The sequence below is a fragment of the Acartia tonsa genome, chromosome 1, assembly GCF_053477335.1.
Source record: "Acartia tonsa isolate MP-2025a chromosome 1, ASM5347733v1, whole genome shotgun sequence".
Lineage (NCBI taxonomy): Eukaryota > Metazoa > Arthropoda > Copepoda > Calanoida > Acartiidae > Acartia > Acartia tonsa.
In genome coordinates, this window is record NC_137260.1 from 15004512 (window position 1) to 15031277 (window position 26766).

At 29.7% G+C, this 26766-nt stretch overlaps 1 protein-coding gene across 1 annotated transcript in view; it reads left to right on the forward strand.

The window, feature by feature from the left end:
- The first annotated feature begins 12659 nt into the window (after positions 1–12659).
- The window catches only part of Khc-73 (Kinesin heavy chain 73), a 164533-nt gene continuing 150426 nt past the window's right edge, over positions 12660–26766 (forward strand). Inside the window, exons 1-3 of the mRNA XM_080169918.1 lie at positions 12660–12827; positions 13953–14042; positions 15386–15429. Of these exons, the coding sequence (XP_080026044.1) occupies positions 13953–14042; positions 15386–15429 (134 nt within the window). The 5' untranslated portion in view covers positions 12660–12827. The remainder of the gene's footprint in view (positions 12828–13952; positions 14043–15385; positions 15430–26766) is intronic.

Genomic DNA, 26766 nt, shown 5'->3' on the forward strand with positions numbered 1-26766 from the left:
CTTATAATAAGGTAGATTTTCATAGAATTAGGAAGAATTTCTTAGAATAAGGAAGAATGTCTTAGAATAAGGTAGATTTTCTTAGAATAAGGAAGAATGTCTTAGAATAAGGTAGATTTTCTTAGAATAAGGAAGAATTTCTTAGAATAAGGTAGGTTATCTGAGAATAAGGGAGAATTTGTAAGGATAAGGAAGAATTTCTTAGAATAAGGTAGATTATCTGAGAATAAGGAAGAACATGGAGGTATTGGGTTAATTTTCTTAGAATTAGGAAGAATAAGTGAGATTTAGGAAGGTGATTTATATCCTCTTTTTCAGATATGTAAGAAAAAGGAGAGTGATTTTTGTCCATATTTGAGATATCTGAGAAAAAGGAAGATGATTTCTGTCCTTTTTGGAAGGGAATTTCTGTCCTTTTTAGGAATGACTTCATTTCCTTCATATGATCCGATAAAGCAAATGTAAACTAAAAACACAAAAATTAAAAATTTAACAGGAGCGTTTCTTTCCAAACAGAGTTTATTAGAAGTATTAGGCAAAATTAACCATACAAAGAAACACATGAAAATAATAATGAAATAGATAAATGCATTGAATGCAATTTAAATAAATTTAATTTGCTTTTTGCCTGAATTCTGTGAACTATCCTTTTTTGGAATGGGATAAGGTTACTAAATCATTCAAAGGCTTTTTTGAAAAGCACAATAATTGTCTCAACCGTTAGATAGTTAACTGTATAACTGTAGTTTGTTTGTTTGTCCGCGTACACGGTTGCAAAGTTAAAAAAAATTTGGGGGCTGGGGGATAATTTTTTCTAGGGTCGATTTCTCTTAGGAGTGTAGTGATACCCTCCCCCAAAATAGTCTCTTCTTAGGACCCATGTGAAGCTACCCTGTAAAGAAGAACCATATTGGTTTAGCGGTTAGCGGGGTCCTTCAGTAGAGACAGAGATCCTGTTACTTTCCTATATAAATTTGCAAAACATACCTTGGGCAAGAAAAAGGCTTGGCTAGTATAAAACCGTCTCAAACTTAATTCCCAACCTGCGAAGAAGAAAAGTTTTATTAAAGCGAAGCTTTTCTATAATTAGGGTCGGTACGTACAATTTGGCCGTATATAAATTAAGGCTTGATATAATTGTCATATTTGAAACATGGCATGATGAGTTCTGTATAATTTGGCAACTCTATTACCATTATCAGAACAATTCAAAACTTACATATTTGAAAGAAAAAAAGATTTCGACAAAAATCTAATGTGATCTTATTATTATATTCATCTAAAATTAAGGATATTGATTCCTGGAACAACAAGGTACAATGTTATGAGCAAAGCATTAGTCCTAAAAAGTAACTTTTGCTTTTAGAGTATCCTATATTTAGACAATTTTGTAACAAATTTACATAAACCTAGTTAGACTTGTTAAAAGCGAAGCTTTTCTACAATTAGGGTCGGTCCGTACGTCCGTCCGTCACAGAGAGTTAGCTCTTTTCGTTAATTTAAACAGGTTAGAATTGTCCTATCTATTCCAAACTTTGCATGATGATTCCTATAGTAGTTAGGTACAATTAAGAAAGCGTAGCAACTCTATAAACAATACCAGAATGTCCGTACGTCCATTTTAAACATGTCGATTCTTAACTTTTTGACAACAAATTTTTGTATGTTAAAATTATCCGATTCTTCTGATTTTTTGAAAACTGATTCCTATTACAACAAGGTACAATGTTATAAGCGAAGCATCTCTATAAACAAGTCCCAAAAATGTAAGTATGTACTTAAACAGTATCATCTGTTTATGCAGTTTTGCAACAAATTTTCTTAAAATATTGTTTGTACTGATGCATTGATATTCTGCTAATTCAGTTCTGACAATCTACAAGTGTTAATGTTCGTTTGTCCTTCCATTTCAGAGCTTCGCTTTTATGGATGTTGTCATCCTTGTTAATTATTTCTGCTTATTACGTACTGACATGTTTGTTTGTCCTGGCTTCTGATTTCAGAGCTTCACTATTATTGGTGTTGTTATCCTTGTAAGAACTAAAAAGGGGAAGATAAGAACAAGAAGAAGAAGTCAATTTAACGTGCAGAACACGTTTTCAGACAACTTGTAGTTCATATAAAACTGTAAAATCATAATTTCCAAAAGTTCTGTTTTCTTGCTTTTAGTATTTACCAGCGGATTGCATTTAGTATTCGAAGTGAGAGGGATTGTGCAACAAAATAGTGTAAATCCTACCAAAATGCCTTAAAATTAAAAATAGCGTAGCCTAAAATCATTCTTGGATTATAATACATGAATGTGGAAAATTAATCTTTGGTTACCGAGATCTTAACGTGCAAAAAATAAAACCTACACTAGGACAGAGAACTTTGTTACTTTATATCCCAAAATAGCGATTATTTTATATAAAATCTACTAACAATATGAAGAGCCCCCACAGGAACTGGTCTTACAAGGTGAGAGTTCTCCGCAGGGGCAAGAATAATATTTTTTAAACCTATAGATAGAAGGGGTTTTGGGAGGTTTCTTTGGTTCAAAATGAACTAAAGTGAAACATAATTATTATATCATTGGTTATTGTATTGATTTAAAGATCTTTTAAAGATAATAAAATATTTTCTATTTAGATAGAATATTTACATTTTATTGCCGTTGAAAAGATTAGGATAAGCTCTAAAAATTGTCTTTTTTTAATATTTGTTACAAATTGTTTATATTATATGAACACCGACTAAATATTTAGAAAATCCCCTTCGTTTCTCACCAATAATATGACTACTACCCTTTATAAGATTATACAAGACTTTATTTGTTAAACTAAAATTAGCTTAATTGTAATATCGTTTAATTTCATTCAATGAATATAAGTTTTTCATTTATAAAACATAAGAAATAAGGGAAAAATAGGCAAATATCAAGAAAGATATTGTTCCAAATGGTTTGATTGTATGTAATACTAGGGGATACGCGGTAAGATGCTAAAATACGAGAATATAAAAGAGAGAGAATCCAAGAAAGAAAGAGAAAGAGAGGGGGGGCTGAAAGGGAAATAACAATCTTATGGTCTTTATCCCCCACAAATTCCCATTAATTTCCCTTTTCTCTATTAAATTCCCCCAGTACCCCTTTGGTTATAAAGGGAATGGGGGAAAGGAAAATTGTCGGAGAAAGGTCACCAAGGCTTTCTCTTCCCCCCCTCCCCCTCTCACTTAGAATTCCCCCTCCTCCTTATTCTCTCGGAAGAGAGAATGGTTAGACTATACTTTAGAGATCACTTAGTATATTGATCCTTCCTATACTAACAAAAAAATGTCATTTTTAATAGAAAATATTTAAGAAATCAATTAAGTGTATCATATGAAAGCAATTTGTTTTCTTAATGAGAAAGATATTATAGAATATTAATATTATATAAAAAGCGTGGTCTAGTCAAAAGCGGGTTTTGGGCTATTTTACTAAGAAAAGAACAATTCTTGAACAGAAATCACCTCCATAAAACAACTCGCAAAATAGTCCATTTTTCTATAATTTTTATAAGCTAGGGGAAAAAAATATATGAATCATAATAAACTTGAGTTATAATAAACTGAAACAGTGTTTTGGGTTTGTCTAAAATTACATGGTCTAATTCTTGAATGGTTATTGCAAGGAATTTAAGGGAAAGAGAAATAGAGTGGGGAAGGTGAAATGTAATTGGGAGGTGATAAGGGTTGGAAAAGAGGGTCAAGGGAGGAGGGAAAAGAAATTTTCTTCAGTATTCTTTTAGTGGTAAATCCTACAAGAGATTTATGTAGCAGTAAAAACTTATGTGTAGTAACTTTTTTTGTATAAACTACATCTAATTATATATTTTTTTCTTTAAAATAATTTAATTAAATAGTGAAAATATAGTTTTTTTCTTCAATAAACTATTACTTCTATTAAAATTTAAGAAGTAGACCGAAATTTTAAAATAAATATCAAAAGATACAAATCTGAATTTCTATAGTTTATTGTGTAACTTTGAATTCAAAAAAAAATTTACATAATGATTATTGAGATTATTCTTTATTGGAATGTTATTTATGAAATCTTAATCTTATCTGAGATGAGTCATATGTAATATTGTATGTATAAATGGAAACGTTATGATAAAGTTCTGTGATTGCAAATCTGAGTGACTATTGACAATAAATATTGTGAATCAAGTCAGATATACGAGGAAAGGTATTTTTTGTATCTCAAAAGGCAGCTAGCAGCCAAACAGTTGGTTGCACAGCATACATTCTCACTCTATAAGAACCAGCTCAACAAATATCACATATAATTTGTTACAGCCAAGACCTAAAAGTGCAGAGTAGGCGCGCAGTTAGTGTAAATGCACGAAAAATCTAATTTAGCGAGCATTTCCTCTAGGCATGCGATCCCCATGTTTTACTTGATCTTGGCGTTTACATTTTTTTGTTGTGCCTTTTTTATGTACCGTAACCGTTGCTTGGCAGCCTTTGAAGTTAGAGAAAGAAAAGACTTTCATTCATATATCTGTCTTGATACAAATAACAATATTCCCCCTGTAGACAATTTTGTGAGACAGCTTGTGTCCCCACACAATATTACACTTGTTGTCAATATTAGAGCATAGCTACTCTATAATATTAATATTTTGTGGGACATACTTGTGTCACCACACAGTATTACACTTGTTGTCAATATTAGAGCATAGCTACTCTATAATATTAATATTTTGTGAGACAGCTTGTGTCACCACACAGTATTACACTTGTTGTCAATATTAGAGCATAGCTACTTCATAATATTAATATTTTTTGAGACATACTTGACATATATAATACGTCATTACTTCCTGAATCAGTCAATATAGTGTATTTTGAAAATAGAAAAATAGAAAAAAACTAGAAAAAAACCTGAAATACTGTTTATCATCAAATAATAATTAAATATTTTTTTGTGATGAAACATCTTCCTTGTCTAAAAAGTTTACGTCATCAATAAAATGAATTTAGGAAATATTTTATATTCAAGAACATTCATGCTATGACATGAACAAGTTTGATTATAAGTTTTGTTGCCTACCTAACATCATTTCTAAATAGGATTATGACTGTGAAATCTTAGTACGATAAATAATCCGAGCAATTTTATATAACAGACGGTTGTACATACTACATACCCTAGTTATGGAGTAGCTTCGATATGGAGATATTAATATTTTGTAATCTAAATTTTCTTCAACTATTTTTGATAAATTATTCAGAATTATATTTTTCATTAAATATTACATTATAATATTTTATTGATTTTTTACAGAGACTTAGAGACACTTTAATCAAAGAAGGTTTTTATTCTGTATCATTCATATTTGATATCAATTATTACAGTGAAGAATTTTACTGAGGTTAACATTTAGGTGCGTGCATACGATTATCCGGGAGTGGGGTCGGTTGCGAGCAACACTTTCATTTTTTAATAGATGATATTGTACACGCCCTAAAGTTGGGGGTTATAGTTTTTTTTTTGTCTGAAGCTTAAACTTTCGATAACAACTGAACCGACTTAGTTCTTTATTTTAAGAAGTTCTGGTTAGGTTTCAGGCTATTTTATTTTTAACTTTATTATTGGGATAGTTTTAGGCTATTACTCTGCCCTTCCAAACCCCCTTGAACATTAGGCCCCTAAATACTAGGGGTGGCGATAATAGTATATTGGGGTAGTGAAATAACAATCCCTCTTTACCTTAAACTCATTTTCTCAATCTTCATCTTAAAGCTTGATATTATTTTCTTAGTTTATTATTTCTAGTAAAAATATTTGAACTTTCTTTCTTTATAAATAGTACACACGTCCAATTTATGTCAAATGGTTGTGATTCAACTTTAAATGTAAAAATAAGAATTTCCAAAATAGCCATGTTCTCTTTATATTGCCTCACTTTATTCTCCTCTAAATCGATATTTAAACTCTGTAAAAGCCTTTAATGGTCAATTTGGCATTTGGTTTAAATTGGTGACTTCTACCTTTTTTCTTCCAAGATTCTTTGTATTTTATGTGCATTGTTTTAAGAATGGAAAAAGGGTTTGATTTAGGGTTTTGTGACAGAGGTTTATTATTTATTAATTTATAGACGCGCCTTTACACGTGAAATTTCTTATTAAAAGCGAAGCTTTTCTATAATTAGGGTCGGTCCGTCCGTCCGAGATAGATAGCTTTTATTCGTTAATTTAGGCATGTTAGAACTGTCCTATCGATTTTAAACTTTGCATGATGATTTCTGTAGTAGTTGGGTACGATTTAGAAAGCGTAGCAACTCTATAATAATTACCAGAATGTCCGTACGTCCATTTTAAACATGTTGATTTTTCTACTTTTTTAACAACAAATTTTCAAGTGTTTTAATTATCCGTTTGATCTGATTTTTGGTATTTTGATTCCTGGGACAACAAAGAACAATATTATAAGCGAAGCAACTCTATAATCAAGTCCAAAAATGTAAGTATGTCCATAAACATTATCCTGTTTTTAAGCAGTTTTTCAACAAATTTACCTACAATTTTGATTCGACATTAGTACATTTATGTTCCGATTTTTCAGTTCAGATACTATACAAGTGTTAATGTCCGTTTGTCTTACCGTTTCAGTGCTTCGCTTTTATGGATGTTGTCATCCTTGTTATTTTGTAATTTAACAAAGCAATTGTAATAGTTCTTTTACTTATTCTATTTTTCATTCCATAATAATCTAAAGCTCCTGAATTTTTGTCTAATATGATCTCAGGCACATTTATTTATAGTCAAGTCATGCTATTTCGCCCAAGTAACTTTTGTTTACTTAACAATAAAAATTAAATAAAAGTCTCTTGAGGCTAGGAGCAAAACATCTAGTTACTACACAAATATATACTAATATCTTGATCAAGATATGGAAATATCCTAAATCATATTAATATGAGGGTAAACAAATTATATATTTATTAGTTATTAATAATGCAAAAGGTTATCAAACAAATTTGTGATAACCTTTGAGCTCAAACTTCTTGGTATTTTCATATACATAGAAACATCTTAATAAAAGAAAGAGTAAAAGAGGTCCCTAACAAAACTTTTTTACAAATACTGAGTCTTGGTATAAATTTCCAATGATTTTCTTCATGCACTTTATATAAAAGATCTTTAAAGCCATACACACAAGCGCACCCATTACTTTTTACTTTCTGCAATAAAATAGCAAATGATTGAAAGTGCAACTTTTTTATAAATTCAAATGTGTATCAAATCCTAAATCATGTTTAATCTGTATGCAAACAAATTGCTTTTATGTTTAAAAAGGTTTATGTAAAATAATTTCTGGTGTAAGGTAAAGCTTCAGCTGTGGTAAGGTTAGAAACTGCAACTAATTTCTCATTCATTGTGCATCTATGCCTTAAATGGTCTCATTAAAACTAAACAATACATCTGCAAAGTATATAAAACCTAAAGATTAATATATGTGTTTTTATATTTTGATGATATGCAATGCTTCTTCATAAGCAATACATATATTTGTCTCAATACTAATCATTTTATGTTAAATAGAAAAAATTTAGTTTAAGTCGGGATAAAAATTCATGAAAAGGAAAGAAAATTATGAACAGTACTTTCTGCGCTTATATAGGCAGTTATTTTATCCATTAATTAAATTAAGGTTTGTCAAGATAAGCTCAGTTTAATTAGGTTATTACAAAGCGTAGTAATTTACATTGAAAGGTTAGGGTGGGTCCCCGTCGGTGGCACCAATGGATTCCTAATATGTCAAATTTTTTATCATTCAATTTATTTATTTTCGTTTTTCCGCACAATTTCTAAACAAACAATAATAAATGCACAACAGTAATTGATATAGTAGAAAAAGAAAGGTATAATTGAGCAAGGCTTGCCAAATATATTCGTAATTGGCACATACATATAATATCTATAATTTATTTATCTAAGCCGAAGCTTTTCTACATTTAGGGATTGTATGTCCCAAAGTATTTCCAAAATAAAAAGCTAGTTATGCTAAAGACAGTAACTAGTCTTGATAGCACAAATATCCATTTGCTAAGTTCACTTTTATGGATGTTATCATTCTTGATTATTTATAATTATATCCTATTATAATAAGTACAGTATTTACTTTATTTGTGCTTATAAGATCCATCAATAAGGATTAAGATCTTGGGGATATTGCATTTGACAAAAAAATATGCTGCCTCCAACTTTTTGATTATTAGAAGGACAAAATTGATTGCTTAGCTACATTATATTTTTTTTGTTTGGTCATCAAAGAAAGCCAGTGCTTTTACTCGAATTGCCCTTTGAGCACAACGAACCTTCTCCAGTACTTTTGAAATAGATAAAAACAATAATTTTTTTCCGTTGTCTCTGCAGCAGGGCGTATACCTACTGTGTCCTAACCCTACATGACTACTCGGTACCTAATCTAACATATGTGTAAAATCATTGCAAAATTTTGAATCAAAATTGCAACCAAATAAATTTAAGCTTTTAAAATGTTCATGAATTAAAACTATGTGTAATACATGCAAGTTATCTACGCGTGAAATTGTACATAATATATTTGAAACATTTTGTTTATGCTTTTCCTTTTACTATTCTTCAATAATGTATGTGGGAATACATATATATAACACCAAAAAATCATGGACGGACAAACGGATAAAGTGAGTTACATAGCAGATGTACAGTGGCCATAGAAGACACACTAACCTTTATGTATATACTAGTGGCTGCGTTTCTAACATCTTAGGGCTCATTGGGGAAAACTAAAACCATCCAAAGCTTTAAAAAAGATAGCCTAAAACAAACCTGGTTCCTATGTGGTGCTTTCCATAAAGGGAGAACTCAATCAGTTCAGTAAAATTAAAATATAAGCTTCAGACAAAGAAATCCTTACTTCTTTATACATCTTTTGTAAGCAAGATACACTTACCGACAGACCAAGTAAGTTGTATGCTAAATGCCCTTGGTAAAGCCCTCTAAAATATCAACAAGCTGTATTTAATAGCATCCGAGAAAATACCTAATATTGCATACGAGATGTTTGCTATCTGATAACTTTACAGACGAACAGACAAATTGATTTGTATAGTAATTATTAAACCATACTCTGCTTTTACAAAATTTTGGAATGCTTTGTTTTACTTGTTGTGTTTGACATACATTGTTTTACTTGAGAATTTTAAAAAAACTATTTATCCCTTTTTCCTGAGATATTTGAATTTTGATTTGAATTCAATAGGCTTTCTCACTCTCAAGCTATTTACATAAAATGAGTTTTTCCTTTTCTTCTCAAAAATTGGGTTTATTAAATCTTCAACATTTTCTCACAGGAATCAAATATTTTCTTCAATAATGACATTATTAACAGTTTTTTTGGTATGATTATAGATTATAAGATTAGTCTTATTGCATTGTTTATATATTTAAGTTTAGTTTTATTTCATACAGAAATCATACAGGGTAATCTGATGTATTTTTTTTAAATTTTGAGGGGGTAAAATGACGGGTTCCGACGTTTGAACGGGGTAAACACCACTTTATCCACACCCTTGGACGTATTTGGATCTGAACATTACAAAAATACAAAAAAAACAGATTTTTAAAATAGTTTAAACAAAATGCTGCTTTAAATAATAATGATCCTATTATCCAAAAGTACAATTACAAAAAAAAAACTAAGAAACACTATGGAGGAAACATTGTGTGTGACTATGTAAAGAAATTGGATGTGGGCCAAAGTAAAATAACAAGCTTGGCTAACTTTCCTGGGTTGTATGTGCAGTAGGGTATTTAGGGGGTGGGGGAGGATGAAATTGGAGGGACACAGAGAAATAGGTTTTAAAGATTTTAGGTTTGTTTTCTTTCATTTTTAAGATAAATCAATGCACATCCTCAGTTAAAGAAACGAATTACTCCTTCTGTATATAAAAATGAATGATTAAAAAGTTTGGACAATGTTAAAACAAATAAGAGAAAAAGAAAAAATGAACCTTGATATACCTGTGTAATTTACTCTTTAGTGCCCTCTTTCTCCCTGTTTTAAGTCACAAATCCATTTGTATTTTCAATATATCTAATTAGAATTTTGTTTGACTAATTAAACTTTTATCCTTAAATACAATCTATTTACAAAAATAAATATTAGTAAATATTAAAAAATAGTAGAAATATTATATAAAGAATGTGTATTATTCCAACCTCTGAATATCCATAAACAGTTACAATTACTCAGAAATGTTAATCAATAAGTTTTACAATTCCTTAAATAAGTAACAATAAGTCTTACTGTGACTGTCTGTCTGTGTGTACCGAAGGATCTCGCTAACCACTGAACTGATATGTTTATCCTTTACAATGTAGCTTCTTATAAGTCCAGGAAAGGTTTATGAATATTGTGGTGAAGCTACCACCAAGTCATTCCAAGAAAAATTTTACCCAGAAAAAATTGCACTCCCAAAAAGTTTCTTTTTAAGAATAAAATTAAAAGAGGGAGGGGGTCGACATCCCCATAATTTGCATTTGATTATGAATAGATTAATAGTTCTAAGATCCTACTTAATCAATAACAAAAGATTGTACATAGTATTTGAATTAATTGATTTAAAAAGAAACCAACCCAAATTAAGATAATACAGATTCCTCTCCCTGATTCTCGAATGGTATTCTGGTATTCATATTTGCTGATTAATAAAAACAAATCTATTCAATGAACAATATGTATATTGTATATCTACTATACATAAAATATTATAACATGTAATAAGAAACTAGAGTAGCTGATCAATTATATAAGTTCAAAATAATCAATGGTCCAAGTAACGCAGCTATGACAAAACACTAAATCTTGTCGACAGGTAATAAAGGGCAGTCCTACTGTCAATTTAGATGCCTAAAATGCTTCTTGATAATCGGCACACACACACAAAATCTGTTCCTACATATCCTCGTTATGGCAAGGTTGCTGTCCATGACACATCCTAGGATAACAATTTTGGGCCGTTATTGACGCGCATCTGACAAGCAGCAGTAGGAACCATATGGCATATTTTGCAATAAGTTTATAGGATATTTTTGCAAAGAAAATTGAGAGAAGGGTGAACTCGCAGTAAATCTAATAATTCCCCTCCAGCAAATTGACATTTTTTCCTCCAACAAATTGACATTTTTTACACTAAAGTTATTTCAAACATTCTACTTTTTTTGCACAACCTTTTTTATGTGCATTCCTTTTTAGTAGCTAATATTACTGTTTCTATTAAGGGTAATATGTAAAAAATAATCTGTTTTATTTTACATAGTTTACATAATTAAATGTTTTTTTTTTCAATTTAAGATTAAGTTAAAATTAGGCATAACGAAAGGCTAAAACCTTGTTCAGACTTTTCATAAAAAAATAGCCTAAAACCATCCAGAGTTTCACTGTAAAAGGATCATATCGGTTTAGCGAATAGTGATATCCTTCGCTACAGACAAAAAGCTTACTACTTTTTATTTAAAAATGTAAACAAAGATATAATAACAAATGAAATATACTGCATAAAATATTGTATATATAGAAATGAACATGGAATGAACTGAGTTATAAAATTAGGATACAGGATACAATTTCATTATTTGCTCGAATTAAATTATCACACACTACCAAAACTGAAATATAGTTTTGACAAAAATATATACAAATTTGAATGTAAATTAAATTGCACTAGTTTTTTTACCATTGCATTGCTTTAATGTTTTAGGAAAAGAGTTAAATAAGTTTTCTAATGTTTATTTGATTAATATTTAAACAAAGTTGATAGCATCCTCCATATGTATTAAAGCACATAATCAAAATTATAATTTGACCCCAAAACGAAGGTTTTTTTGAATTTTTTTTCACAAGAAATCGTGAAGCTTGTTTTATTTAGTCAATCATAGATATTTTCATTTCCACGTTCAAGATCGTATTAATTACAGACAGAAGGACCGGCTGACAGACAACAAATCAATAATAGAGAATATGCTAATTAGTAAGGAGAATCATCACAGAGAATCATGCTTTTTCCTTAGTGTTACGGACGGAAGAATATCCATTATTAGCTACAGAGTAGCTATGCTACGAAAGAATATATCAGCAGCTTTATAAGTATTTTATTTTTCCTCTTTGTATATAGAATTTCTTTATGAAATCTTTTACTATTATGATCTATTGTGCTCTTTTTAAATAAAACTAATTATATAGTTGATGAGAAAACACACTGCGTGCATTCTGCATTTATACAGACCAGAGTGTTAATGCAATACAGCTCAAGATATAAATTAAATATAAGATGTTGATTAATTAAAGTAAATCAAAATGAGACACATAAACTTAGGACAAAAGTTGTTAATGTTCATCTATAAGTCACAATTTTTGAAAGTTCAATATTGAGGATTACTAATGTTATTAATTTGACTGCTTTTACTGCTTTTAATGCCTTTTCATGATTGTAATTGTCCTTGTTGTGATAATTAGTTATTAATTATAATTTTAGATTATGGTCTATCATCCTTTGATTAAGTTTCTTAGAAAGTCATTGCTGCGCTTTTAAAATTGAAAAAAAACTTTTTTTCTGTAATTTGAAATAAATATTTTTCTTTTCAGATAAAAAAAATCATACACAAACATAAAAAAGTCTCGTACACACACGCACATCCACTGTGTGAAAATGCATTGGAATAATTTGTGTGGAATTTATTTGTAATGATGGCTGATATAGAAATATTTCTTGTAAGACCCAGCTGAAGTACAGTTACAAACTAATTTTAAGGTAAGAATAGTTATTTATCGCATTGTATTATAGACAGTTCTCCACGGATATCAAAATAAAAAAGTAAAACCTGTTTTGTTGATTTTAATTTTGATACATATTCCTGGAAATTTTCTTTAATACATTACTATACATGATCTTTCAGAATGGCTGAGAACCGGTTCTAATCTAGTGGTTATTAATCGGTTTTGAAGCCATACTGGAAAATTATTTTTTTTATACTCTATAAATCAGTTCCGTCCGTATGTCACAACGTTATTATGTCCAATTAAGATAAATATTGACCCTATCTTTATTTTGATAGCTTTCTAACGAATATGTAATGCAGATCTGTTAATAATATGAAAAATTTAATCGTAAATATCTTAAAACTCATTGACCTAAAATAATTCTAAATAAAAGGTGGTTTAACCCCCCATAAAACAAAAGATTTTGACATTTTTGGGTGATAATACCCTTCTCAAATAAGAAAGGTGATTTACCCCCTCTATCCAAATTTGTTATTCCCTCCTCCCAGTGGGTAAAACAATACAAGCAAATGTTTTTTAAACTTTATTTAATTCTCCATCTTTTTCTGTTCTGTTATTATATTAATCTTGTATAATTAAATATTGAAATGTAGAATTAAGAGCAGTTTGACATTTAAAGAGCGTTTGACGTCGTCGACAGGGAAATGAGAACCGTAAAGATTTAATATATTAAACTTTCTATATTATTTTCATACCGTAAAAATACTAATAGGGGATTACTTAGTGCTTTCCTAATATTATGGCTGTTGTATCATTGAAATATTTAGACGTTAGCAAAACATGTACGTTTTTTTAAAGCGAAGTTGTTCCATAAGTAATATCGAACCTTCATTCCTCCGTCTGTAGGTTCACTGCACGTATATCTCTCCTGTAAATTTCACTTTTAGATTTTTATTTTGAAATAATATAACTGTACTTTTAACTGATTTTAGGAGAAAAAAATGATTTCTTGAACGACTGGGTCTTCTGTTTTGATTAAATATCTTTACAAATAATTCTAAAAAGTTAGTAGTCATATTAGATTTGATTAAATAAGGCAGCTAAAATAAAGATAAACAAAATATTTTGTTTCATTAATGCTCATTGAATTATTTAGATGAGTGACAAAGTTCGTGTGGCAGTGAGGGTGCGTCCCTTCAACAAGAGGGAGTTACAGCTTGAAACACAAACAGTTGTTCAAATACAGGTAAATATCAGGAGTCTAAAGGTGTAAGATAAGACAATGGCCGATAAATTAATTTGTACATCCCCAATGATGATGCATAAAGTTACATAGATTAAAATTAGTGATTGAAACGTTAGCACACTTAACCTAATCAACCGATAAAAATGAAAAAAAGTTAAGTCAACAAATTAAAAAATGTTGATGCTGTGAGAATTGGTGCAAAAAATATGACGTAACAAAAAAAATTAGCCAATGAGAGGCCGTTATTGACCAATGGCGGCAATGGTAGTGGCCGCCATTGGTCAATAACGGCCTCTCATTGGCTATTTTTTTTTGTTACGTCATATCTTTTGCACCAATTCTCACAGCATCAAAAATGTTTCATCTTTAAACTGTTAAGAATTGTCTGATTGTTTTGAAACTTGGCATATTCATTTATCAAATAAAACAAATCTGCTCAATAAGTTTAACCAAAAGCTATAATTCTCTATAATCAAATCACAAAGTAAAATTTAATTTTCCAATTTTCTGTTAGGAATAAAGACCAATAAACATATTTTATTAGTATTATATTTTGTTATTCTATAATCTTAGCTCAAAAGTCAGCACGACAATCATTGATTGGTTAAATTGTAAGATTAGTTTTTTTGGTGCCAAATATTTTCAATTTGAAAAGTAAAAGAAAAATTTAAGTTATTTTCGGACAAACATTCTTTTCTCTTGGTTTGCCAAATTTAAGATTATTGAATTAAATTCTGAGGGTGGGATTTGGTTTCTTTTCAGTAACAAATATTTTGTTTTACGTGTTGCACAATGTATTTATACATTAAATTTTTAGGATCATAGAAAGAAAACGAATTAGAAGGTTTCGTCGTATTTTCACAGTAGCTTTTGATGGGTTATTATAGGTTCGGTAAATGTTAATGATTGCCCCGCAGTGTTAGAAATTTGGCCCCGTAGGGTTAGTACCCCCCACCTACCCCGCAGGGGCTAGAAATAGGAGAAAAGCTACTGTGATAATACGACGAAACCCTCTCCTTCGTTTTCTTTCCATGATCCAATTTTTACTTTACTGACATTGCCTTCTATATATTTTTAAGATATATACCAGATTAAATCTAGGTATTTCTTTATACTAGGTTAGAGATATCGATAGGATAAGATAGGTATAGCCAAACTGAAAAAAAAGCTGAGATAAGCATCATTCTTACATAATTTAGTGGTATTTTTTATCAAAAAATTACGCCTATCTATAATATTAGCTAGCCCTTGAGTCATATTTATAAGTCTTATATATAAAAGATATATTTAATATTTTATTCAAAAATCCCTCCAATCATTTCCAATAAAAACCTTTTATTTAGGACAAGAGAACTGTTCTGGAATGTCCTGCAGGAAAAAGTAACAGGTAAAAACATATTTTTTGTTCCTTCATTTGTAGAAAAAGCGCCAAAAAACCTCTATAGTGTAAGAAGGGTAAACAAAGGGGAAGAATCAATTAAAAGTGTAGAAAAAAAACAGGTTTCGTTTGCTTCAGGCTTTGAAGATATTTGCAATTTATAAATATTCTAAATGTTTCACATTTAGCCAATTTGAGATTCGAACCTGCAAATAGTGTGACAAATCCACCTTAAGAAATATTTTGCTTCAGACAAAGAATAAAATTACGTTAGCGTTGGGGGGGGGGGGTTCTATTTATTCTAGGGGAGATTACTTTTTAAGATGGTTAAAGTACCCACTTCTAAAATGTATGTATACATTATTAGTATTACCATTATTATATTATTATTGCCATTAATAGGACCTTTAGAAGCTTAACTGTAAAAGCAAGCCTTTTTAGTGCACCTGTTATTGATAAACAAACATACCAACATACAAATTGTTACTTTAAAAAAAAAAAAAAACTCTTCATTTATCAATTATCTGTCCATTTCTCTATCCACCCTTTAAACTAAAACTAAATGTATGTTTGTAGTTCCGGGTGTAAATGTATCCTATGTGAATTATAAATAAGCTCTCTCTCTGACTGTAAGGTCCCAGGAGGACAAACACATTTCAAAACCTGTTACCTACCATTCTCAGACTAGGTCTTGAAATTTCTTTTTCATTTTTATTCTTTTTTTTATGAAGATGTAGTTGCGGGTTAATGTCAGTGTTAATTTTTTTAAAACAAATATACATAAAGAAAAAAAGGAAAATTAAATTTTGTCAAGAAAATATTTAAATGGCATTTGAGGGTTTGTCTGTCATCCAATAATTGTAAAGGAATCTGCCAGTTAGTTTAAAATGTCCGCTTTAAATATGTAGCAATTTTCAAATCAGCTTAGAAATAGCAGTCAAAATAAAGACTGACTGGCAGCTGAAAAATCTTTTTGTTAACCCTTACAGATCGGGCCCCAATTCCCACCTTAATAGATCGGGGGGGGGGGGGTCATATTGACCCCCCCCTCTATCTCGGCTTCTGTTACAGATAAAGACGTAAAATTTTTTTCTGGTGGTTCATGTGTATTTTTAGAGAAAATTACTTTTTCTAGTCATAGCGGTCAGGCCGCTCCTTAGCCGCTTTTTAGCGGCCAGCCGCTAAATTTTAAAACAGCTCTAGAGCGGCCAATTTTGCAGCTAGGATGATCAAATTTTAGGACGAACTTTTATTTTTCATAACAAAAAAATTACTTTTTATGATCATCGCCGAAAAACGGCAAATAACGGAAACCGTTATTTTCGGCGGTTACGGCGGTAAAACGGCGGTTGGCGGCGCCAATTAATATTTTTATCTGTTTATTGTTGCTTAAGAATTTACCAAAAAAATTTATAGGTCTCTAGCTGTAATAGAAGCCACGATATTCATGATATATGTCTGTATTAAAAGCCGGACAAAAATCGGTCATAAAGTCGGTCAGGGTGCGGTCAAACGGTCATAACACCACTTTTCTCATAAGGTCATTGATATCTTAGTATTCACCAAAAAAAATTTAGGTTTCAAAAGTCATAATGTAGAAATTAAGATTTATTTAGAATTTTTTTAAAATTTTGGTGCTACCCAACCGACTTTGACCGGACACCACGACCGACACAGACCAGATATCCTAATAAAATCAACTCTTGCCGACGCATAATTTCTAAACTTAAAAAGTCATGAAGTCACAGCTCTCCATCTTACCTACAAAAAAAATGACATTGAAAAAACTAGAGGGGGGGGTCAATATGACCCCCCCCCCCCCGATCTGTAAGGGTTAAGTATCTAAGATTACTAGCTATACTGCGCTACTTTATAAAGAGACAGAGTTAAAAGTAGAAAATAATAAAGCCTAAGTAAAATATTTAAATATTTTTGTTGCATAAAAGTTTTATGACAGATTATCTCAGATAATAGGAATAACCATATGAGAATTAAACAAAAATCGAATATATATTAAAATAATTTGAAAAAAATCAATTTTATTTCTATTTATAAGCATATTAATATTTCATTTTACAGCAGGAAGTTATTTATCGCATCGTATTATAGAAAGGTTTCCCCAGATATTAAAATCATAAAATGAAAAATTTAAAAGCATATTTTTTAACCCCGGTCTAACAAAACTGGTACAATTGTATTTACAATTTTATTTTAATATTCGTGGAAAGTTGTGTGCAATACGATACTATTTATGATTTTTCAATATGGCTGAGAACCGGTTTTAATCTTTCGGATATTAATCGGTTTCGAAACCATACTGACATTTCTTGACATTTTAGCCGATAACTTTTAATAAAGCTGAGCATACTTAGTGATGCATTATTACATGTAAAAAAAAACCTGTACATTTCGACTCAGTAAATAGTTTTCTTTGCATTGCTTTAGAAAATAATGAATGCTAAATTATTTTTTCGTGTGTTAGAAGTTTCTTGGAAAAAAAATACTTACTTAATAATCATTGCAGAAAAGCCGTGCTCCCAAAAAAAGGTTACATAAATGCAAAAGTTGAATATATCAAATGAAGCAAAAGGAGATATTTGATAAAATTCCTTTGAAATAAAAAAAAGGAAAAAGGGCAGTTTGCAATTCAGGTTTATTCAGAATTTGATGGAATATTTATAAATTGAATTTTCTTTGAATAGAAATTTTATTTTTAGATGTGCACATTTTCAATATAATATCTGACCGTTCGTCTGTCTATCATAGTTTAGCATATTTCTTGTTTTGAAGAATAATAAGCAATATTTAATTTACATCTTTTCATAATGTAAATTATTTTGCATTATAATCTTATAGAGCAATAAAATTTGTTACATAGCGTTTTTTTTTATCAAATTATATGTTGTTAAGTTAACTCGTTTTAGGCTCTCTTTCAAGGGAATTATTTATCCTTTCTAACTTTATATAAAAATTAAACAATTTTATTATTATTATATAAATTTGATACTAATAATATAATCCCTACTTTGCATAATATATATTGTGCAAATAATATAATATATTTGATAATATATCTTGACTATTAACCTTGCCCCATAAGGGAACTGTGTCTTGGTACCATATTTATCATTAAAGTAAGGTCCTGAAGGCATTGAAAACCTTCATATTTCTATAGAATATCATTTAATGTTAACCTACAACTGATATGTATTGTTATTATAAGGAAATGCCCAAGGAACTGCACCATATCTGCATTCAACCTTTAAAGAGACTCTCCTAGATTTCATTTTATTTCAACTATTTAAAAGAGAAATTTTTAAAACCCTAATGCAGATTAAATAAGAATAACTACCCTAATACAATTTAAAAGATTTTCTGAAAGGCATAATATTGTGTTTTCCTTTTTAGTAGCGAAGCTACTCTATAATTCACTTTGTCTGTCCGTCAGTCCGTCAGTAAGTCCGTAACGCTATTAGGGAAATGGGATTTACTCAGCTCCTATAAAAGATAGAATGCTGAAATTTTTTGACAACATTCCTATTAGTAAGGAGCACAATTAACTATAAAACATCAATGGCGGTCGGACCGCTTTTTAGCAGGTTTTAGGCTATTTTTGTATTTTTCACATTTTTCTGCATATCTTTGGTGTTTATGGTCAGATTTCCAAAATTTTTTCAGTTATAGAGATCAAAATTAAATTTCCTGTCGTTTAAAGAAAACAACTATGACGGTCAGACTACCTTTAAACATGTTTTATGCTATTTTTGTATTTTTCACATTTTTCTCTATATCTTTGGTGTTTATGGTCCGATTTTCAAAATGTTTTCAGTTATAGATATCAAAATTAAATTTTCTGTAATTTAAAGAAAACAACTTTGATGTCAGACTACCTTTAAACAGGTTTTAGGCTATTTTTCACATTTTTCTCGAGATCTTTGGTGTTTATGATCCGATTTCCAAATTTTTTTCAGTTATAGATATCAAAATTAAATTTCCTGTCGTTTAAAGAAAACAACCATGACAGCCAAACTGCCTTTTTGCAGGTTTTTGGCTATTTTTAATTTTTTCCTTATTTTTCCATTTCTCTTATGTATATAGTCCGATTTTCCAAATTTTTTAAGGATATAAAAATTGAATTTCCTGTCGTTTTAAGATAACAACCGTATTCCCATCCATGAATTTTTGGGCTTCGCTTTCTTAGTTTATAATTCTTTGGTGGGCTAACTTTGCCCCATGGATATATACCCTTAGACCTAACCAAGAAGAAGCTTACATGAAAATTGCAAATCAAATGGTTTGGCATTTGGAAATTTTTATACATCTACATTTGTGTAAAAAAAATGAATATTTTTTGTGCTTACCGTTCTTGACACTTCTATAATAAAATGTATAAATAGTTGATATTTTCTAATGGTAAAGACTGTATATTTAAAGAGCAAACTTTAAACTGTGAAAAATGCACTGTTCTAAATAATAGCTAGCTTACTTCTAGCATCAAATTAGCAAACTATGTGTATGGCTCGTTAACTTTAAACAATAACATTATAAATATTTATATTTAGCTCATTAATACAAATTGTTTAATTATCAAAATATTTTCATATTTTATTACAAATTTGGGGTATAGTCCTTTCCACGACATCCCTCCATAAGGAGCGATTCTTCGTATTTTTAAAATGGCTTTTTATAGGTTATTTTAGGTTAGGTTAGGTTATATTGTGTTAGGTGATTGCCCCACAGGGTTAGGTAATTGGCCCCGCAGGGTTAGAGCCCCCCGCAGGGGCTAGAAATAGGAGAAAAGCTACTGTGAAAAATACGAAGAATCGCTCCTTATGGAGGGATGTCGTGGAAAGGACTATACCCCAAATTTGTTTTACTTTTTAAAAGACCTTAAGTGTTAAATCTTGACAAGAAAATGTGTTCTGCCTTTTAAAAACCTTCATATTGACAGCAGATTTTAGATTATAGTAGTTGTCGGACTTTTCTAGTATGTCTGAAAAATAATGTATAGCATTATATTACAGACAATTTTTTCTTAAACTCATAATTTTTCATTTTAATATCCTCAGAAAGCTGTCTATAATACGATAGAACCCCATGCTCTGTAGGTATATAATCTATTTCTTTAATGAATGGTAAAACAAAGTAGATTATGATTGTCGCCTAGGCTGATGACTTTATTACAATATATGGATTGTATCAAGCCAACATCAGGGTTGGGTCCAAGGATTCCATGCACCAATTAAAATAATGTCTGTAAGTTTTAAAACAATAAATAAAATCATTAAATTTATTTGATAAATATTAGTAGCAGTTTTATTATTGATAAAAGGCAACTCTTCAAGGTTAGAGCATCGAAGGTATAGGCCCCGTAGGGTTAATCTCTAATCCAACCCCTACCTTATTAGAAATAAGGGAGCTTTTCTGTGCTCGCTATTTCAGTGGAATGGTGTTTTTATTTTATTTAAATCAACATTATTTTTAATCTTGATTAATTGATGGATAAATATGATTTAGTTATTATCAACCTTTACACTATTTTATGAATACCTGTCCATGTCCTGATATCAGGCATAAAACTGGGACATCTCAATTATTCATCCAGATTCTTTATTAAGTATGGAGAAACAGTAAGCAATACAGGGATTAAAGAAATAGACGAAGCTTTTTTTTAAAATTAGGGTCGGTCTGTACAGTTAGCTTTTTAAATTTATTTAGATCTGTTATAATTGGCCTATCGATTTCAAACTTTGCAGGATGTTTGCTATAACAGTAATTTAGATTTTTGGAGTGTAGCAATTTTTTAACAACAACTTTTTGTATGATACAATTTTCCTATCTATCTCATTAATATTGTAGATCTTTGCTTTCATGGAATTGTCATCCTTGTTATGTAAATAAATAAACTAATTCAAAGTTATTATAGACAACAATAATCTTGTACAAAACCAATTTAAAAAAAGGAATAGATATCTTGTTTATTCATCACTATATTCTTGTTTAATGAAAGAAGGTGTCATAATCATATATTATTCTTTATTTTCCCCCTTTCCCTTCATGATATTATTATCAGATACTGTTGTGATTCTCATCATTACTCTATATATGTATAAATAATTATGTAACGATCATTCTCAAAAAAGAAATACACTCAAAATATTCTTTTGAGCACTTTCAAAGAATATCTAAACTATTCTTATTAACCCTGTAAGGCTATATCTATTTCAACAAAATAAAATAAGATTAACAAAGGAGTTTTAAAACAAAGATAAAACAAGTTATGTTATTAACTATTGTTTCTTCTTCTGAATATTGAAATCTATCCATGGAAATTTTATGTAAATTAAACTTTGCTCTTTTGCCAAAATTTCTCATATGTTCTGTTTGAAATTAAAGTTGTTCATAAATTTTGTTGAGCTTTGTTGTTAATTAAAGCGAGGCCCAGCCTTGTGCAAAATAAGATTTATTTTTGATGCATTATATATTTCAGAGAAAGTGAGATCTTAACTCAGAGATATATAAAACAAGGATGACAACATCCATAAAAGCGAAGCACTGAAACGGTAGGACAAACGGACATTAACACTTGTATAGTGTCAGAACTGAATAATCATAATATAAATGTATAAGAGTCAAAGCAAAATTGTAAGTAAACTTGTTATAAAACTGCTTGATTCAGGATAATGTTTATGGACATACTCACATTTTTGGGACTTGATTATAGAGTTGCTTCGCTTATTACATTACACTTTGTTGTCCCAGGAATCAAAACACCAAAAATAAGATCAATCGGATGATTAGATCACATAAAAATTTGTTGTTAAAAAAGTAAAAAAATCAACATGTTTAAAATGGACGTACGGACATTTTTGTGATGATTATAGAGTTGCTACACTTTCTAAATCGTACCTAACTATTTAAGGAATCACCATGCAAAATTTGAAATCGATAGGATAATTCTAACATGCCTAAATTAACAAAAAAAAAGCTATCCGTTACGGACGGACGGACGTACGGACGGACCGACCCTAATTATAGAAAAGCTTCGCTTTAAAAAAAATTGTTGCTATGACTTGATAATGATACCATGAATATGAAGTTGATTATGAATTTGATGATAACGATTGAAGTTGGTAAAGTGCAATAAAAAACACATTCCAATAGTTACAGGCAACCTAAAAAGAAATAACTAAAAAATAGTAGAAGATGCTTTAATTTTTCTTATATAAAATGCATCATATATCATCAGATTTTATGTTGTTGAATCCTTTCTACTCAATTAATTTTGCTTAACTACATACAAATATTAAAATCCAATGTTTTTTTTTAATATAAAAAATTAAAGATTTAACTTTCAATATATGTTTTTCAGAGTAGGATATTTTTTTCTGTTTGCTATTTTTTTAGAAAACTGGTTATAAGTCCCTCAAAATTGTGGATTGAGAACTTAATTAAGAATTATCCTATCCTGCTGAAGCCCTGATCCTGAGAAGTCTATTTCTACGGTGCACTAACCCTGTGGGGATACCAGGGTTCGGAAGCCGCGCCTCAGCCGCGCATTAGCCTCAGTTTTAAACCTGCTTGTGAGCAGAAAAAGAAATTTTTGAAAGAAGGATTGTCTACTAAAGAGACAGTTTTATACATCCAGCTAAATTTTATAGTGATAAAATGACGATTTCACTGAGGCTTACACGCGGCTTACGCGCGGCTTCCGATCCCTAGGGGATACCAAATACCTAACGGAATTACTCGTCCTTTCCCACTTATTTTCAAGCTATTTAAAAAAAACATAGAGGGGAGGGAGTTATGTGCTCAACCAGGCACATTTAGGAAAAACGCCCAAACATTTGCTTAAATCTGAGCAAAATATTTGCATGTTATTTAGCATAGAGAAAAGTTAGAGGAATATATTCTGGATAAACTGTTTGTATGTGGAATAGACGTATTATCTATAGACTAACATCAAAGAAACGATCCTTTCATTTTCTCTGGCAAAAGACCCTTTCATTTCATTAGCTTACACAGACTAAATGTTTAAGTACATTGCAGTTTTAAAGCATAATAATATTTTGCCCATTTATTTTGAAATATACAAGGTATCTTCAATTACAATGGTCTGTATTGCAACAATACTTTCCCGTGGATTTATATCATAAAAGAATAAATGTTGAGTTTTTTTCTAGAGCGATAACTATCAGGAGTGTTGTGGTACCCTCGCCCAAATTAGTTTTACATTTTCAAAGGACTTATAAAAAGCATTTTAAAGGAGAACCATATCGGTTCAGCGGTTCAACAACCTTACTACTTTATATAATAGAATAATTATTTAGCTGTCCATCTATCATTAATGCTCTAGTTTATTATGTGACTAGAATATTTGTTTGAATGTTCAAAATTTATACTACACCAAGAATATCAAAATAGGAAAGATATCAACCAGTTTTTTACTTTGCTAGAAATATAATTTTTAGCAAGGTAGGTTAGGTTACAAAAAAATATTCTATATTCAACCCTGCTGAAAATCATGCCAATAAGGTAAAACCAAAGAAGATACTTTATATTCTTTGGGTAAAACTTTGAATAGCAGAAAACTTGGGGGTCATTATAAAGTCATTAAAATGTGAAGATTTTTAAATCGCATGATAAATAAGTTGATATATATGAGGTTTAAGCAATTTTCAAATTGAAAAAAGGTCGAGAGAAAAAATCTATCAAACAAATTGTTGAGAATTTATCTTCTAAGCTAGGAACACAAAATAAACAAACCATAAAAATACACACACACACGCGCCCACACAAAATACACACACACGCGCCCACACAAAATACACACAGAGATCTAATGACTATGTTTGTGTATCCAATTTTTGTACGTTTCTACAATATTAAAAGACTTGAAAAATGATGTTAGCCAATGATATTGACCATTAATATTAGTTTCTTGACAATATAACCAATTGAATAAATGAGAAAAAAGGAGAAAACTGTACGTCTTCTTTTAACCATTTTTTTTTTTAATATATACAGGGCATAATTCCTTCTTTTTTATCCTTATAAGTTTATTCTCCAAAAATATTTAATATAGAGTTTTTATTTAAACTTAATATATAACCTAAATTTTGAAGAAATTAATTATTTTATATGTGATTTTTTCTTAAATTTTAGTTTTGTTTGGACATCCAATGTTTCTGCTTTATTTACTTTTACATCTCCTTAGTAGATTTTGGTCTTTTTGGATCTAAAAACTCAAGGATAAACAACTTTTCAGAAATAGAATAAGGACAAACAATCTATTGAGCACCATTTGTAAATATTCAATAAATCCCTGTATAAAAGTAACATGATGTATATTGTATGTACGTCTCTAGCAAAGAAATTTCTTTTACGCTCAACAATTCGCCCAAGTCAATTTATTTTTTATTCTAGATTCAGCTAGATGTAAAAAAAAATTTTATAACTGAAATAAATACAGTTATCAAATTAAAAAGCAAAAAGTACTTTTTTATTTTGGTAATATGCTACGCCAATAAAAAGGAAATTGCAATTAGACCAACAATTAAGAGATGAAGATGGATAGGAGATGGAAATCACATACAATGTCAATCTTGGATAATCAGGGATTTAGGATAATGATACGAAGAAAATTTGCACACTAAAATCTGTTTGCAGTAATCTTTATTTGATTTAGATCTTATAGTAGTTTATTAAATAAATGGGATCACTGAAAGATACCAGTAATAGGTTTCGTCGTATTTTCACAGTAACTTTTAGGTTAATGATTGTCCCGCAGGTTTAGGAAATTAGAAATAAGAGAAAAGATACTGTAAAAATACAATGAACCCTGCTACTTAGTTTTCTTTCTATGATCCTATAATTTAAATTTGCTAAAATATTGCAAATATGTTATACGTTGAATAAATCTGAGGTATATCCAGTACATAACACATAAATAAATGTTGGGGCAATCATACCCTGTTAAACTTGGAATCATATTCATATGTTGACATTTAATATTTATTGACTTTTTTGGAGATATAAATAAATTGTAGTAATGACTTGCTTATTGGTTTAATTGTAATATGTGTAACCACTTTTAAGAAATGAAAAATTTCTTGCTTATATGGGAATAAATGACAAAGCAATAACTAAATACTTTCTGAATAATATTATGTTGATATAATAACAGCAGTAAAGTTTAACCTGGCATATCAGCCAGCAAACCTCTAGATAACAGGTTTGTTATGACTCCCCAGAGACATACCAAAATTTAGGAACAGATACATGTGTCTTTAAAAACAAACTGTAGAACAGGAAAATATGTTTTGAGAAAATAAACCATATTTACATGAAAGGAATTTTAGATTTGAGGAAAAGCTTTTGTGTATCTACATTTTCCACCAATCAAAAGAACCAATTCCATTTTCTCTCAAAGCAAAATATTGATATATTTTATTTTTTTTACAGCTTAAATCTATTTGTATATGTTATTGTTTAACTTAATCAACTGTTTGTATTTTCTAATATATATTTCTATCCATGATAAATTTATGCAGTCTTTTACCTCTATAAATCTGAACCTAACATATTGGCTTTTGCTTGAATATTTTACCATAAAAGATAATACCAAGCATATGTAAATGTAAATTGTAAATATGCTTATGCAATCTTGATGTTAAAAGTATATAAAATACATTGAATTCTTGCTTTTATTTGTGCTTTATTGTTATCTAAAAAACAATATATTTTTTAATTAAATTTAATAAAAATGAAGTCATTATGAGTAATTAGGTTTTATTTAGAAATGAATAAAAAAGTAATAAAATGAGTAATAAAATGATACATATTTCATGATTTTGCATTTCATTACTGTTTTTCCCCTCAAATTAAATTGAAATAAATAAAATTATGGTTTTATATTCTTTCCGGTTTAACCACAAATGATGATGAATAGAACAAGAACAGTTTGAGTTATTTCAGCAGAGCTTTTCACTGGAGCAAAGCTACTCTGTTAAAATATTCTGATAATTGTTCGATAATCATTGAATATAAACATAAAACCATAATGAAAAGTATGTGCTAAAGTATCTGGATGTAAGTTAATGTATAAGTATATTATGAAATCATTTTCTATCTTTTAGGGAAACCTAGAACGGTTCAAGGCATTTTTTAGGCTTGTACATATTTGTAGTATTTGTAGCTTTGAAACATTACATACCCCCCTAAAAAAAATTCTGAAAAATTGAGTATGAAGGTACCACTTAAAGCAAATGGGGAAGCCACTAGAGTATGATTTAGAATGAAAAATTGGGACAAGAAATCAACTTTCATTTTTTTTTACAAATTCCT